Genomic DNA, 16,352 nt, shown 5'->3' with positions numbered 1-16,352 from the left:
TGTGTCAATGAGGACATATTTCAAGGATTTAGCACTAAATCGTAGCCGTTTTCGATATTGCCTTTGTGTGAAATGTGATAAATTGCTGCCAATTTTACAGTCATTTTGTTTTCTATGTGCCTTGAGACCCTGGTCACACAGTAATAATAATAATTCAAAGTGCGCAAGTGAGCTGACCTGACTCAGCTGATTTGGCAGCAGTTTCAAATAATCAAGTTGGGCATACCAGAAGGAGCAGCACAATGAATTGGATGACAGCATTAAGTCATGGCACTTTAGTCTATTATTACATTATTATAGAGCTATTTTCCTTATTAAAAAACACTTATTTTGGGGGAGGAGGCTGAAATGGATTAATACCATTCCCATTCATTTCAATGGGTAAAGATGATTCCAGGAATGTGGTCACGGAACAAATTAAACTCTTATCTCAAGGCACAACTGTACAGTATTTTGTACATGGGAACACGTGGGGTGTAAAAGTGGTGTGATGGTCGAGGAGGGGAAAAGAAAAAAAAAAAAAACAGAAACCCGGCTTTTGGAGTAAAGTGCATCGCTTTATTTACTTTTGCAAGCACTTTGGATCCCACTTCTCTTGTGATTAGCACCAATGAACACACATCAATGCACGCATGTCAAGAGAATTATACCTCTTTATAAAGTGCACAGGGCGCGTGCACACACACGCATATCAATACTGCACAGTAAACCACAGTGGCTGGGCCATGAAAAGGCAAATGTGCGTATGGTCTTCACGAATGGTATATGGCAGGGGTGGGAATGAGCCTTACAGCCCATAATATGTAAACATCCCCACACTTCACTCACCCCCCTCACCCGTTTGGACCAGGGCGGTTCCGTTCAAATTGGGCGAGAGATGTGAAAACGGGGTCACCGATGTTGTCGGTCATGTCGAACCCGGGCCCCCTCTCGTCTGTAGACTGCTGAAGTGCGCCTCCCTCAGGACTCTGTTGATGGAGTCGTAAGAGAAAGTGCTGCCATCGCCATGGAAACCGTGCTGCGCTGAGATTGCCGAGTCCTTCGGCTTGCTGCTGGGGGAGTACTGGGGGATGCGGTTGCTCTGGCTGTGGATGCACGGCCTGCTCGTGACCACCATCGGTCTCTCCGTACTGCAGACGCCACTGCTGCTGTCACTGCTTGAAGACTACCAATCCAGAACATAGAGAAACAGGCTTTTACTTGGATACTAAATGTAACATTCCTGCCCATTTGTACTGCATTTATGATGAGCAACTCAAGCACAATGTACCTCAGAGTCCAAATCAGATACAAGTAGGCAGGGATCCCCCCCTGACCTTTTGGCCTGAGGACTCAGCTGTTGATTCTCCTCACTGTCACTGCTCCGGTGGCGCTTCCTGTGCACAGCGAACATGTAAAAAGGAAGATGTTCAAATGTGGTGTGGAAGGAATGATGCAGTGAGGAGTGGAAAAGGAGGGGAGGTGTTGGGGGGGCGTGCATCTGAAAAGAGCACTAAGAGCCTGAGGAACCAAAAATAGCTACAGCTACACACAATCGGGCAGTTACATGATCACATATTATGACAGGGACTTTGATGATTCACTGAGCTCTTTATGGAGTTGGCATGTCATGGAATGGCAAACATTCGGCAAACATATAATTTACTGTACCTGTTATCTGTCAGCATTGCAGCAGTCTTGGCAGATGTTGCAAAGAGAAAGGTGGACACTCCTTGTGAGCTGAATTTGAATGTACAAATCTTCTGACTCGAGCTATAGTTCCACAACCATAGCGCGAGACATACTACCTCTCATTCCTTACTTGACGCTTACGTGCGCGTGTACGTAAGGAGCTCCAGCGGCCCAAGAAAATGGAAGATTAATTTCACACTTCCAACTGTGGCCTTCTGCTCGCTTGGTGAAGTGCTGAACAGCTAAAAGTGGAAATCTTGAGGAGATTTCGGCATGACAGCAGAGCCTGCTAATCTTGACACGGCTAACTAACCTCAAAAACGCTGCACTGTGACCAAGTTCTTCCGCTGTCGTATTCCGCCCGCTCTGCTGGGGGAAAAAAAAAGCTGCGCTTGACTGTTCTTCTGAAAAAAACTGACAACGGTACTAAAAGCTTTGAAATAATAAAATAAAAAAATACGATAACGTTTAAGTTCCCGAGTCACATATGCAGCACTTTAGCTTTGTAATGACGAGCAGGTAACGACAGTAAGCAGTCCTTGACGTTTCCTTGACGTCACTAAGCTCCGCCCCTCTGTTGTCACAACGTCATCGGACAAAGGCGGAAGTATCGACGTAGCGTCAAAGTCGCTTTCCGTTTACGACGTAAGACGTAAAAAAATTTTTATTTACTTGAATTATATTTAATTGGCGCGTCATTTCAGTATTCGTATTACTTAACCTGTAATTTCAGTGCTTACCCAGGAAGTTTTTTTTTTTTTTTTTTACCATTTTTACTGGTTAGACACAGTCTTTTTGACTGCGCATGTAGGCAGAAGAATGCTATTGCTGTTAGCCTGGACTGTAATCTGAAATGTACGCAGACTCAGACAGGACATTTTCAAAATTGTGGCTACCGTGCAGACAAAATGCTAATATTTGGTCACATAACACAAAATTGTGGCCATAATAGTTTACTTTATGGCTACGCAATATTTATTATGTGCCTACGAAACATTTTATTTCTTTTTTTTAACTTATTTACCTCTATTAATTGTTTTGTTTTGCATTGTAAATGAAGAGCTGCTCTCAATTCCTTTACTGGAAATATAAAGGTTAAATAAAAGCTAAAATAAAAATAATATATGGGTTTATTATCATTCCCACGAACAAATAGAGTGCACCTTTGCAAAAAACTGCAATAGCATATATTCAATGTTTACCAACCTTTATTGAGCCAAGGCACATATTTTACATTAGAAACAATGTCTCGACACGCCACCAAAAATGTTGCAAAAAGTACTGTAAATGCAGTTTTAAAAGTCTCGAGCACTGTGCAAATAGCAAAAATCAGCGCATAATTTACGCTGCCCCAAAAAGGTTTATAATTGCCTATAGGTGCCACAAGATGGCGGCAAAGCAAAGCACTAGGTCAAGCTCCTCAACTTCACCATAGTTCCTTTGCACCAAAACGGCACTAAAGTGATATTTTTGTATTGTTAACCTAATTGCATAGTTGCCTAAGTCATTTTTTCCCCCAATCTTTGGAAAACTAAAAAAAAAAGTCAACAAACAAGAAGACACCAGTTGCCTCGATTCAACCTTTGCTGATTACCTTGACCTGGATGGCTGAGAATAGACATGAAGAGGAAAAAAACCCCACAATTTTTAGTGAGGACATTGGCGAACAATATTACACAGGGCTTTGTTTTGGGCACAAATACAGTGAGTTTTTCAGCAAAGTATATAATATATAATAAGCAGTGTAGAAATGGATGGGTATTATTAATATATGGACAAATTGTACCTACTTCATGGCCACAAAATAGTATTTTGTGCACACATTATAGTTAATTCATGCCAACCAATCAGCATTTTGTACGCATATAATATCAATATTGTGGCCACATCCCCCCATGTCACATCTCGGGTGCTGTAGAAATGTGTGGTGTTGCCTTCACTGTGCTTTATCTTTGCATTTTCTTTTATAGATGAAGGTGATACACCACTCCGCGGAGACCCTGAAAACAGCATTGGTTTCCAATTCTAAGGACGTGGCTGAACTTTACAGTCAGTACACCAAAGAAGAACGTCGCCTTTTAGAGGAAGGACTGCATCCAGGGCAGCCTAGTTCTCTTTTCCAGCCTGTTACTGTGCATTCAGATTCAGACTGGATTCCCTGTCATCCTGAGGATCCTCAAGACTTTGAGAGCTTTTATAGAAACCCTCAAAGAAACGTCCTCAGTGCAAGCTGTGGCACTATTTACATTCAGACCATAGGTTGGTTGTCTTTTTGTCTCAACGGGCAATAGTACATAATCTGTGATGATTTTAAATCCATCCATCCATTTTCTATACTACTTATCCCCATAGGTGAGCTGGAGCCTATCCGAACTAGCTTTGTCGATAAGTATTCATTGATCACAGTGCTTGTCAGCCCTAGTTTGACCTTCATGTTTCGTTGTAGGTGCTTTTGGCGAGGCCGGCCCCCAGACTGAGCAGTATGTGGAATGGCTTCGAGAATACTGCCAAGCCTTCTTCTATGGACTGCCTGTTCGTTGGTTACCAGCTGTCACAGTTGAACAAACAGGGTGCTCTTTCAGGATTAACCATGGCTCACAAATCCTTCAGCTGCTCACTGGTAATTGGCAATATCTACTTAAATTGGCAAGCCTAGAAAGGCATCACACATCAATGAAGCATGAGAGTGCAAACAATTAGGTTATTATTATGATCTGTGCTATGTTCACACTATTTCCCCTCATAGGTGACTTGCTAGAATTTTTGTGGAACCGGAAACCAAAAGAGGCTTTTTGTATTGTTGGAATCACAATGATTGACCTGTACCCAAAAGACTCCTGGAATTTTGTATTTGTACAAGCATCTCTCAATAGGGGTAAGATTTTACAAAGTCACAAATTGTTTAGAGAAAAATAGATAAAGGGCAGCACGGTAGCCTTGTGGTCAGCACGTCTGCCCTCCAGTGTAGCCCGCCTGTATGGAGTTTGCGCGTTCCCACCGGGTAGTCTGGCTTTCTCCAACACTGCAAACATATTCATATTAGGTTAACGGAAGACTACATTTCTCATAGATACTGTATTTCCCATAGTGAGTGTAGATGGCTGTTTGCCTATATGTGCTCTGCGATTGACTGGTGACTAGTCCGGGGTCAGCCGGGTCCAGCTCGCCTGTGACCCTAATGAGGACAACCGCCACAGAAAATGGAAAATAAGGGATGCATCAAGCGACATTGAAAAATAATATATTTTGACATTTATGAACAGATCATCTGATCTGAAGTCAAAATGTTCTAGTACATAAAGACAATTTGAACGATTTCCAACACAAGTGTTGGATCAAAAATTCTGCCTTTGAAAAGACAGCAATGATCATTTTTGTTTGACACTCTCAGTGAGGTAATAGTGTGTCTAAATGTAATTTGAAGTAAGTCAGTAATTTGCCTCATTGATGGCTATTTGCATTGCTTGTAGGAATTGGTGTTTTCAGCTTTGCCAGGTACGATGACAGCTTCTACAGCAAGAGTTATGCAGGAAGGTTGAAGAAACAGCATCAGCCAAAGCAGGGGGAGTATTCTGTCTTTGATGGCCAATACACTCCACCCATCACCAGCACTCTCTTACTGAGATCCTGCAAGGTTGTATTTAAAAAATCAAAACCATGCTCTTCCTCTAATTCACAAAAAGACAGAAACTAATGGAATGATTTCACACCAGACGATGGCACATGAAATCGGCCACATGTTCGGGATAAGGCATTGCCAGTGGCTGAGCTGTGTGATGCAGGGCTCCAACCACTTGGAGGAGTCAGACCGTCGGCCCCTGGATCTCTGTCCCATCTGCTTGCGCAAACTTCAGGTCTCAGGGGGCTTTAACATTGCCGAGAGATACAAGGTAAAACATGGGTGCCATTTTGGATGATGTTTTATTCAGAGGGTAAGCCATAGATCAGAATCTTATCGGAATATTGCTCGTAGACCATAGCAGTGTGTCCCACCCTTTATTGAGCCAACACACATACATATTCTACATTCAAAAGGCATCAAACATGTAAACTCCACACAGGAAACCAGGAACCACAGAACTGTGGGGCATATGTGCTAACCACTCCTTCACCTTGCAATCTTTAATTCGAATCTTATTAATTTATCTAACCTCTCCATCTGTAAGGGCACAGTAATAGACAGCTCATGTATTGGATCTCATTAGATAGGATACGATTGATTGGAATTATTTTTAGCTGCATCCATAGAACGTACTGGAGGGTGCTGGAGGTTACAAAAAGTAACCCACTGTACATGTGTCAATGAAATAATATCAGTTGCTTTGTGCCGAGTCAGAATTACATTGTTATAGTAATCCCGATTCATTTCAGCCACTTTAAACGAGAACCTTCACGGCTGCCTGGAACAGCTGAGTTTAGACGCAGGCAATATTTTAAGTGTCGCGAGCAAGGTAGATATTAAAAGACGAGCACCATTTCACACGTCCCACATGTATTCTTTGTACTTAAGCCGGTTTTGTTTGGCACATGTCCACTGAACCTGTTATTACGGTGCTTATTTGAAAAAAAATAAAAAAAATCCTTTCCTTCATCCTCATTACCAAGAGTTTTTGCTTAACATACAATAATTCAGTCATTTTGATCAAGGCTTAATATATTCAGTATTAGTGTAATTTAATTGCGTTTCAGGTATTTTAGTTCATTTACATACACATTCTGTGCTGCGCAGGCCTTATTACAATGGATGGAAGAGGAGCCAAGACCAACACAAGCGGAGACCACCTTTCCCAAACCTACTGAACCTTTTCGCACAGCCAAACTCTGGCTGCAGAGGTGCCAAGACATAATGCAAGTCAGTGAACGGTAACGGAGACAAATAAGATATCAGTATGAGCTAAGGTCGCACTTTACATAGCGTATCTCATCTTGCTTTTGCTTGAGGAAAATAATCTTGATTTGATAGTCCTTACCTACAATATATTGTAAATACAGTATACGGACAAAAATATTGGGAGACGCAGCCATTACACTTGTAGGAAGTGAACACAGAAGCTCGTTCAAAAGGTGTTTGAATGGAGGTTTTTACACATTGAATTCATTCAGGCCTGCCTTGTCAGTCATGCTGAAACAAATAAAAAGTTGGAAGCAAGGATTTCGGATCCAAAATATCTCGGTAGAGTGAGGAATTAAGGGAAACATCTTCAATAGCCAGTTTGGAGCCAGACAAAATATGCATGTCCATATTATTCTGCATTAATGCAACTTAAGCATAATGAGGTCAGCTTTTATTTTTCCTCCACATTTGGGTGTTCGCTTCATGTTCTTATTAAGGGGTGTCAATGTTTATATTTATTGTATTATAAAAATGATACACACTCAACAACAAAGTAGAAACTACAGTCAAAAGGTTAAAATCACTCTTTCTTTATTGCGAGTGAACATGTTTTTCATTACAAAAATAGTTCCTCTTTGACTTCTGACAACAAGTGCACTTTTGTTCAAAAATAAACTTTTCAATCACACATTTCTCCTGAGCTTGGTGAGTATTCTATAACAAAAACAATAGAGTTGATGTTACAGAAGCTGTGCAATTTCAAGATATCTGCTGCTACATTAGCTTCACAGTTTGACCGGCTATTATTATTTTATAGATGACGATCAGGTAATTACAGTTCATCGTTGACCCTTGATTCCCTCAAGACTATTTCAAAAGCTTATGTAGATTAAAGCCATTTCAATAGTACAGTATAAATAAACACTTTTTGGTACATTAGGTATGTAAGTCACAATTGTATCATAGATTCCTTGCCCCCCGACCCACCCACAAGCAACCAGATCAGCTTCTTAAACAATCGTTCCTACCTATTTCACTAAGTGTCTACCCGTAGCTAACCTTTGCCAGCATGTTCTCCACTGTTATGACCTACTCAACCGAAATGTATAACCTGCGAGTCATTCTATTTGGCTTCCGCCTGCGTTTGGTTCATGAGCTTCATGTACATTTGAACTAACCTCAGTACTGTCTGTTGGGTTTTTGTCCACTTTGTTCACGTCAGCGTCAACCTTCAAGTCCCCCTTAACACCATCAGGTGCTGTCTTCATTCAGTCTTAATGTGCTCTTCCTGCAAAGTAGTCCTCTCTTTGCAGGTTTCACTAAACCCAGGAACACCGCACTCACCGCCATGCCGGCTGCACAGGAGTAGAAAGCTGATCCGTAGTTCTGTGTCACATCCACTAACACACCTTGAGAAGAAGTCAAAGTGTTAAGTGCTTCAAGAGACACATCAAGTTGTGTTTTATTTCTTAATCAGTGGTTAAAACAACACTTGTAATGTCATTATTTACTACCAATAATGTACTTTTCATTTCATCATGTATTGTTCATCTATTTATGCCAGCAACATATAGTGATAGGCATAACATTTAAATGCTCTTCAAATAGATGGCAGAAGGTACACTATTAACCCGAGGAGCCACATTTTGTGACATTTTTGTTTGGTGGTGTGCGGTGAGATTTTTCAAATATAAAATATGTCCCTTGGCACTTGAATCATGCAGGAGGTGTTTAGAAATGATGATAAACTATTGTAGGATCCTAGAGTCTGGTATAGTTATGGTTTACTTTTAATTGAGGGAATAATATATATATATATATATATATATATATATATATATATATATATATATAAAATACACTGTATAAATATACCGATAATTGTTTTTTTTGGGGGGGTGTCGTCATTTGCAGTTTTCCCAATTTTTACTTCTATGTGGGGATGTCCCAATCACATTTTCTTTAGTCATTTGATTTTGAGTATCTTCCCCCACTCCCTAATAAATGTACCCCAACATGATACCTTTTTATACCACATGGCTATAAGTCAACAGTGGTTCAAATCAAGTAAACAACATATTTTCTCCTTGACTTTAGAAATTAAGAACATGTTTTAAAATCCGATCTTTTTCAGCTGATAGCGATCAGCTGAAAATCACCTGACTGGTCCCGATTCATGATCACGTGATGGGATCAGGACAACCCTACTTGTAAGTCTTGTACTAAAGACGTCAAAAGGGTTCTTAGACTTAACATTTACCTCCAAGTGGGGGTCCAGCCAGACCAGCAAAGCTTTGTATGAACACATAGACTCCAGCAGCAGCGGACATCCTCTCCAAGCCCACCACGTCATCTTCTGCCAGCATGGGAATATGTGTGCATGAAAGAGTCCCCATGAAGAACCCGTACACAGCGCAGCAAACTGCTAGGCCATAAAACTCAGCGACCAGAGTAAATCCCACAAGATCCACCGTCATGGAAATGACACAAACCAGGAGGACGAGGAGCTTCCTCTTCTGGATTCGATTCTGTGTCAGAACCCATCCGATGAAAAAGCGACCGACCATTTCAGCAACCGCAATGGTGGAGAGCATATAGGCGGCGCGATCCCGCGCGACGCCTCGACTCACGCTCAGCTCGATGATGTAGAGTTGAGGGGCGAAGAAGCCCAGTGTAGCAAACAGTCCAAAGAGCGAATAGAAAATGAAGCTGCACTCTTTGAGTATGGAGAAATCCAGAAGTTTAAACTTTTTTGCAGGTTTCTCATCACCACTTTTATTTTCTTTGCCTTTATTCTCTTGTTTCTCAACATCGTTCTTCTGGCCTTCAGATGCGTCCGAGTCTTTATTTAGACCCAGGGGCAACCCTGACCTTACTTCCTCTGTTAATAAAGTCCTCTCCTCTGAGTTGCAGTTGACCTTCTCGTACTGGACATCAGAGTAGGTCACAGAATCTCTTATGAGCTCATTGTCAGTGTTTGTCTTGTCCACGATCAAGTCATCTTTGGTGGTATGCGCCACGTTCCCACATGTGCTTTGGGCTTCCGCGATCTTTGGAGAGGATCTGTCATTCTCTGTCTCTTGACTTGTTTTGGGATGGATGATGATTGGCCGTAGCAGAGCACCACAAATAATGATGGTGCCTTGCAAAGCTCCAATCATTGCCATGGTGTGACGCCAGCTAATAAGGTCCCTCAAAGAGGAGAAAGCTGAAGATAAAAAGTAGATCGTAGTAGATAGTAGTACGTGATCGAAGGTACGAGACATTTCTTATCCAGTCATTTGAAACTTACCCGGGGCTAGAGCAAACATGGACAGGGCCTCTCCAGTCGAAGCTATAGCTATGACCAGAGACCGCCGTCGTGTAAAATAATGTGATAGGATTGTCACAGTGGGTAAAAAAGTCAGGCAGTAGCCAAGACCTACAACCAGCACAAGACAAGAGGCGCATTCAAAATAGCAAATCATCTTTAAAGCCGAGTTATTTCAAAGGCAAAAACAGTAATCCCAAACCTGCCACTATGCCGTAGGTGATGTACATTTGATTGACGGAGGTGGCAAAGCTTGTGGCAATAGTTCCTGAGGAAATCAGTACCCCTCCGGTCATGACAACAAGCTGGAACCCAAAGCGGTTGGTCAGCACGGAGGAAAGAGGACCTGCACAATCGTAGTATGCACACTGTTAAAAATAGTGCATGAATTCCAATTTAGGTCAGTCAAGGTACTGTACAATTTGCAGTAATGTACTTCATGTGGCTAATTATTGGAATAAACGTACCAGATTTAGTTTCGTTCACTTTCATTTTTGTAGGCTTACCTTTCCCTTGACATTGACATTGGGGCAGCGTTGCAAAATTGTGGCATGGGTAGATGTTTTTCTGTCCCCGACGGCAGTTCAACACCAGTTTGAGATGCTTTATGGCGGACACATTGCTCCAACATGAAATACAATTTACATATCGACTGAAGGTTGTTCAGAGGCTTTACGCAGAAGATTATGATACTCAACAACCTGAAGTCGGTATGGCTAAAGATTAATCAATCTTAATCAAGCTTAGGTTGATGCTAAGTTTCAGTGCAGCCCTCCAGATAGACTTTTCCCTAGATTTGCGCAAATGCCTGCTCCTGCAGTTCGGTGTTTCCGGTGCATCAGTGGTGGTGGTAGTAGCAGGCCTTCTGCTGTGTGGTTTGTCAAGAACATATCCTGTTTGGAGAAACTTGCCATGGATAGTGTAAATTGTACCACGTGTTTAAATAGTGTAACGGCCATAAAGCTTCTCAAACTGGTGCCGAACTGCAGTTGTGAAGAGGAAAACTTCTTGCCAGGAGACTATTTTGACATGCTTACAGAAACCTGCAGAGTGACTTTTTTGACACAGGACTTTGCATCAAGTTAATGTTTTACATTACATTAGCGGCTCACTTATTATGACACTTGTTTGGGTTCATGTTAAAAATTGAGATGCATGAGTTACATCTGTGACGTAAATCACCAAAGCATTATGCCGTCATCAAGGTTAGGAATGTGTTATTTCCAACGTTGTATTATTAACAGTGGTTCAGTATTTTTTATCATTAAGAATGTTAAAACATTGCTTGTACAGGTTTCCAAATGCTGACAATTGAATCATGGAATGGATTACTCTGTAATTCAATGTCCATATTTCAAAATCCAAACAAATCGGAGCTTTACCAATATACCGGAAAAGATTGGGGTCGAGCTTGGAGTTCTGAATGTTTTAAGAAAACACCACATTGTGCCGCCAAGGTGCCATGATACCTGCTACTTTTTTTTCTGAGAATTCAACTTGCTATTTAGTTGGCAGTGCCTCAGATGAAAAGCAACAGTAAATCCATTATTCACAATCATTCTGTACTACAGTCTCACTCACCATTAAAGGTCATGACAAAGACACTGATGGAAACGATCCAGGACACTCGGCTGTTGCTCTCCCCAAACTCCTCCATGAGCTCTTGGAGGAAGATACCAAAGCTCTTGATAGTGCCATAGGTGAAGACTTCCACCAAGAAAAAGGCCACAGCCACCACCCATCCCCAGCCTCCGTCTGGGGGTGCTGAGTAAATGTTAGGCCCCAAGAAATTTGGTCTCTTGAGTACACACAGCACCATTTCTTTAAAGAAAGAAAAACATTTTTGTTTTAAATGTGCTTGAGAAGTTAGCTATCTGGAAATGTGCTTGAGGCTGGTGTGGCCTGCGCAGACCTTGACACAGTTTTACAAAACACACTTTTTTTATACCATTAGTGAGCTGGAGCCTGCACTGGTAGTAAGTCAATCACAGGGCACATTTAAACAAACAACTCCAACACTGCCCGAGACCAGAGATTCCCAACCAGGGTAACATGTCAGGTCAGGTCAGGTCAGGTAACTATGTGTCATGTGAATGCTGGAAATTATCCGATTTCACGAAAGTTACCCCCCCCCCCCCCCCAAAAAAAAAGTTATTTATTCATTATAAATATGTCTCATCGACGTATAATGACAGGCAGAACAAGTAAATGTTCTTCCATTAGATGGCAGAAGGAATAATAAACTTTTGTATACACTATCCACCTGTTTCCATTCATACAGCACAATGAGTCAGAATGAGTTTCCTGCATGTATATCAGTTTTTGTGTTCAACTAAACACGTTTCACACTGAGTAAGTAAAGTACTCAGTACATATTTATACTTTTTGTGGTGGTGTGCCCTGAACTTTTGCTCATGTAAAATGGGCGCCTTGGCGCAATAAAAGTTGGGAAACACTGCCCTGCCTAGACCACTGTGTTGCCCAAATAATGAAATGAAATCATGATGTAAAAATATATATATTTTAATAGTAATTACAACAATAATGCCAAAGAAGTACGTATTACATAATTTAAACAAGAATAAATAATATATTTGTTTCATAAAAAAAATCATCTCAATCATGTCATATGAGGAAGCAATACTGTACTAGTTTAAAAAAAACAATTAAAAAAAATTCTCATTCAAAAACGATTTTATTACTTCTACTAACGCGTGGGATTGTGTAGTCCATAAATATTACACGAGATCCCATATAGCCCTTCGCGTTGCTATGACATCTTAGGCTAAATGTTGCTATTAAAAGCAGCCATTAAGTTGAACTAAGTGAGATAGTGGAGCCGGGTCGCGAGTCGCTGTGCGCGGCTGACGCAATGCTCGCCTTCCCCGGTGGGTGACTCCGGATCTCGGTGACCCAGTGTGACTCAATCACGGCACGACCACACTGTGAGTACTCTCGCGCCACATTATTATTAGGTTGTTGTTTTGTGGACAAAAAACAAAAACAAAAACCCGACCCCATATAATTGTTTTCCCGTTCGTCCGTGTTCAAATAGTTTCGGTGGTTGCGTTGTTGGGTCTCACCTGCGCGCTGCTACTCCCCGCATGCAAGAGAGTCCTCGTGTCGAAACTGCTCAATCCACTTTGCAGTGTCCACACGCGTGGGAAAGCAAAGGGTTAAAGACAGATCTGGTATCTGGTTCCAGCCAGTTTGCCTCACACAGACGCCAAAACAACATCCAAACTGGAACGCTTCACACCCTTGGAGGGTGTGAAGACGCTGCAGTCGGGTCGTGGATGTTTTTTGGCGAGTTCTAATTCCGTCTTTTGGTGTCAGCGTTGTGTGTTTACACTGAAATCGTTTCCACTAAGCAGCAGGCTGCGGTTTGAATGATTTGTGGCATGGGCAGGAGGGGGCAGTTAGTCATTTGGGGACCCAAGGCAAAACCAGTCATGGGGCCCTCCGCATATGTGTAGAGCATTGATAAAAGTTTTATTTTCACCCCAACACAAGGTCTTCAAAAATAAAGTCTGAACTCCTTTGAGGGTCTAACAAGGGAATCATGTCTATAATTATTAACATTTAAAGGAGGTGTTTGTATGTGAGTCTTATTAACATTTAGCAGCTGGACTGGATTTTTGTTGCAGGCATCTATAATTCGGTTTAAAAACAAAAACATTTGCGTTATCATTAACGACATTATTCCTATCCACAATTAGCATTTCAGATATGTACAATGTCGTTTCATCTCGGACAAATGACGTCACTTCATGTGTTTGTTATTCCAGATATCTACAATTCATTTCCAGATATCTGCGACAGTGTCTGCAATGGAGTTCTAGATTTTGCAGGCCACACAAAATGATGCGGCGGGCCGGACCACCAGTTTGACACCCGTGCCCTAAATTGTCCATATGTGTGATTGGTTGTTTGTCTATGTGCCCTGCAATTGACTGGCGACCAGTCCAGGGTGTATCCAGCTCAGCTCAGCCCCGACCCATCCATCCGCCCATCCTTTTTCCTTTCCGCTTATGCTCATTAGGTTCACGGGTGGGAATACAACTTATGCCAGCTGACTTTGGGCGAGAGGTTCACGCCGATGGACAAATGTATAAAATGATTACAGTATATGGATGCTTCAAGACAACATTAATCAACAATCAGTTTGACACAATCGACAGAATTACCTCAAAGTATTAGCGGTACGAGTGCCGCTCGTGGTACGTGCTCTCCCTTTTAGTAGGACACAAAGGAATCACTGAATAAAATGTTAACTGTGCATAAGGTTACATTGGCTTGAACTTGAAAAAAAATCTAATCAAATAATTACAGTATATTTGGTAAGTGCAATTCAGTTGTTTTGAACGTATCAGTACAATACATTTGCATTTAATCATTGAGAAACAATGTTTTCAAACATTTATTCAGGTCGAATTTTTATTTCACTTTTATGTGCAATATGTTTGAATCGAATCATTATTTAAGTAGTTTTGTCCCTAATATTTAAGTGCAGTCTTAATGCTCAAACTGTGTGCAATGTTACAGTTGTTAACAATATTAAATATATCTTTTAAAAAATAAACCCTCTACCTTGTTTTTGATGATCTGTTGTGCCTACTAAGCTACTATATTTAAATGTTTGTCATTAGGGTGTTACTTGGAGAGCCAAGTATTTTATTAATAGAACATGATGTTTTTTTTTTTTTTTTTTTTGTAATGTCGTAGACTTACATACAAATCTTCTTCCTTGTGTTGTTGACGTGCAAAGACTCCTGCAACCTTCCAGTTTAATCTCATGTTGCTGAGTTTACCAATGCATTCCTGGCATGTATGACGGTACCAGATAAATATTCAGCCAATCCTAGATTTGTTGTCTGATTATTATTTTTTTTGTATATATATATATATATATATATACTTTTACTAAGTGGTGGCGTTGTTGGAACTTGTTCCCATGGCCGTGGGCAACTCCCAAGCAAAGAAAAACATTCATGGCCCGGGCATATCCACGGTACAATAAGCAGATATAGTTTGAGTTACAGGAAAATCCACTCTATTTCCCAGTTTCTGTTCACAAAACATGCACATTGTATGATTGAGAAGGTCCTAAAGTGAAGAGCTGAACCCAGCTGGAAGCCATGACAAATGCAATCATGTCATGTCACTCATGGTTGTCTTGTACTTCTAAAATACAAATGTCCTTTTCCTAACCGCAAAATGTGAAACTTAAAAATGTGTTTTTAAGTTTTTAGTCATGATTTTAAAAATACTTTTTTTCTCAGGCTTTGTCACAAAATGCTGGAGCGATTCACGCCGCTTCTTGCGTGCGGGATGCTGCTGTTTGGCCTGTTTTTCCACCTGGTGTCTGAGCGGGCTGCTCAGGTTCAAAAGCCCGACAAGAAGCCCAACTTCATTATCATCCTGGCTGATGATATAGGATGGGGTGACTTGGATGTGAACATGCCTCAACAGAGGGCCAACAATACACCAAATCTTGACCTGATGGCCCAGCAAGGATTGAGGTTGAACTGAATTATGAAACCGCGCTCACTGGCAGCGTTCTAAAGATATCCCACTCACATCATCATTCATTGCAGATTCTCAGACTTCCACTCTCCGGCCTCAACCTGCTCCCCATCTCGCGCTTCTATCCTGACCGGACGCTACGGACTCAGAAATGGGGTCACTCACAATTTTGCCGTGGGCTCCGTGGGCGGTCTGCCTCTGTCCGAAGTCACCTTGCCACAACAACTACAGCAGGCGGGTTACTATACTGCCATGATCGGGAAATGGCATCTCGGCCATAATGGACCATATGGCCCAACAAAAAGAGGTGAGAAGGACTTTGCCCCTACCAGGTAACAACAATACAAATGTGGAATTTGAGTTGCACTGTTTGCTGTAGCTATATAGTCCTGGGGTGAGCAAAGTATGGCCTGCGGACCACGTAAAGCCTGCTCCATTCTTTAATACGGCCCATGACCATTGACACGATCAAGAATCCTGTCATATTTGTTGCATTAATATTGCATTTTTTCTCTAAAATTGGTCAATTCAAATCTGTTCATTCATTTTGTGTTAATTTATATGATTAAATAAATGTATTAATCGATTTGAAATGATAGTGGCACGGTGGACGACTGGTTAGAGCGCCTGCATCACAGTTCTGAGGTCCGGGGTTCAATCCCCGGCCCCGCCTGTGTGGAGTTTGCATGTTCTCCACGTGCCTGCGTGGGTTTTCTCCGGGCACTCCGGTTTCCTCCCACATCCCAAAGACATGCGGTGTAGATGAATTGATGACTCTAAATTGCCCGTGGGTGTGAATGTGAGTGCGACTGGTTGTTTGTTTATATGTGCCCTGGGATTGGCTGGCAACCAGTTCAGGGTGTACCCCGCCTCCTGCCCGATGACAGCTTGGATAGGCTCCGGCACTCCCGCGACCCTTGTGAGGAAAAGCGGCTCAGAAAATGGAGGGATTTGAAATGAAGGACACATATATAAAACTTTATCTACAACTTTATCTATCTGACCAAAGCG

General features: G+C 41.6%; 3 protein-coding genes across 10 annotated transcripts in view; 1 reads left to right on the top strand and 2 right to left on the bottom strand.

The window, feature by feature from the left end:
• Positions 1 to 576: 576 nt before the first annotated feature.
• Positions 577 to 2,218, bottom strand: si:dkey-21c1.1 (uncharacterized protein LOC100150256 homolog). Its single transcript, XM_061706419.1, has 3 exons — positions 1,651 to 2,218; positions 1,271 to 1,376; positions 577 to 1,165 (listed from the first exon to the last, which is right to left on the bottom strand). Exons 1-3 carry the CDS (start codon positions 1,665 to 1,667, stop codon positions 908 to 910), a joined length of 381 nt encoding a protein of 126 aa, XP_061562403.1. The 5' UTR covers positions 1,668 to 2,218; the 3' UTR covers positions 577 to 907.
• Positions 2,219 to 2,271: 53 nt separating this feature from the next.
• The window catches only part of LOC133417626 (archaemetzincin-2-like), a 23,493-nt gene continuing 9,412 nt past the window's right edge, over positions 2,272 to 16,352 (top strand). For 2 of the 8 annotated variants that reach the window (XM_061705489.1, XM_061705494.1), the window contains exons 1-9: positions 3,008 to 3,321; positions 3,642 to 3,930; positions 4,118 to 4,291; positions 4,418 to 4,546; positions 5,142 to 5,305; positions 5,385 to 5,561; positions 6,401 to 6,534; positions 15,098 to 15,337; positions 15,413 to 15,648. In XM_061705489.1, coding sequence (XP_061561473.1) covers positions 3,292 to 3,321; positions 3,642 to 3,930; positions 4,118 to 4,291; positions 4,418 to 4,546; positions 5,142 to 5,305; positions 5,385 to 5,561; positions 6,401 to 6,534; positions 15,098 to 15,337; positions 15,413 to 15,648 — 1,573 coding nt within the window. In that variant the 5' untranslated portion in view covers positions 3,008 to 3,291. Of the gene's footprint in view, positions 2,527 to 3,007; positions 3,322 to 3,641; positions 3,931 to 4,117; positions 4,292 to 4,417; positions 4,547 to 5,141; positions 5,306 to 5,384; positions 5,562 to 6,400; positions 6,949 to 15,097; positions 15,338 to 15,412; positions 15,649 to 16,352 lie in introns of those variants that run through there. The other 6 variants (XM_061705492.1, XM_061705493.1, XM_061705491.1 and 3 more) reach the window with 6 other exon arrangements.
• On the bottom strand, positions 7,097 to 12,935 carry LOC133417627 (monocarboxylate transporter 7-like). The gene is made up of 6 exons (XM_061705498.1): positions 12,899 to 12,935; positions 11,397 to 11,636; positions 10,018 to 10,161; positions 9,798 to 9,926; positions 8,766 to 9,713; positions 7,097 to 7,914 (listed from the first exon to the last, which is right to left on the bottom strand). Exons 2-6 carry the CDS (start codon positions 11,632 to 11,634, stop codon positions 7,757 to 7,759), a joined length of 1,617 nt encoding a protein of 538 aa, XP_061561482.1. The 5' UTR covers positions 11,635 to 11,636; positions 12,899 to 12,935; the 3' UTR covers positions 7,097 to 7,756.

Source organism: Phycodurus eques, chromosome 19 (assembly GCF_024500275.1).
Source record: "Phycodurus eques isolate BA_2022a chromosome 19, UOR_Pequ_1.1, whole genome shotgun sequence".
Taxonomy (NCBI): domain Eukaryota; kingdom Metazoa; phylum Chordata; class Actinopteri; order Syngnathiformes; family Syngnathidae; genus Phycodurus; species Phycodurus eques.
The sequence above is the reverse complement of the archived record's forward strand: the minus strand, read 5'-3'. Positions and strand labels throughout refer to the sequence as shown.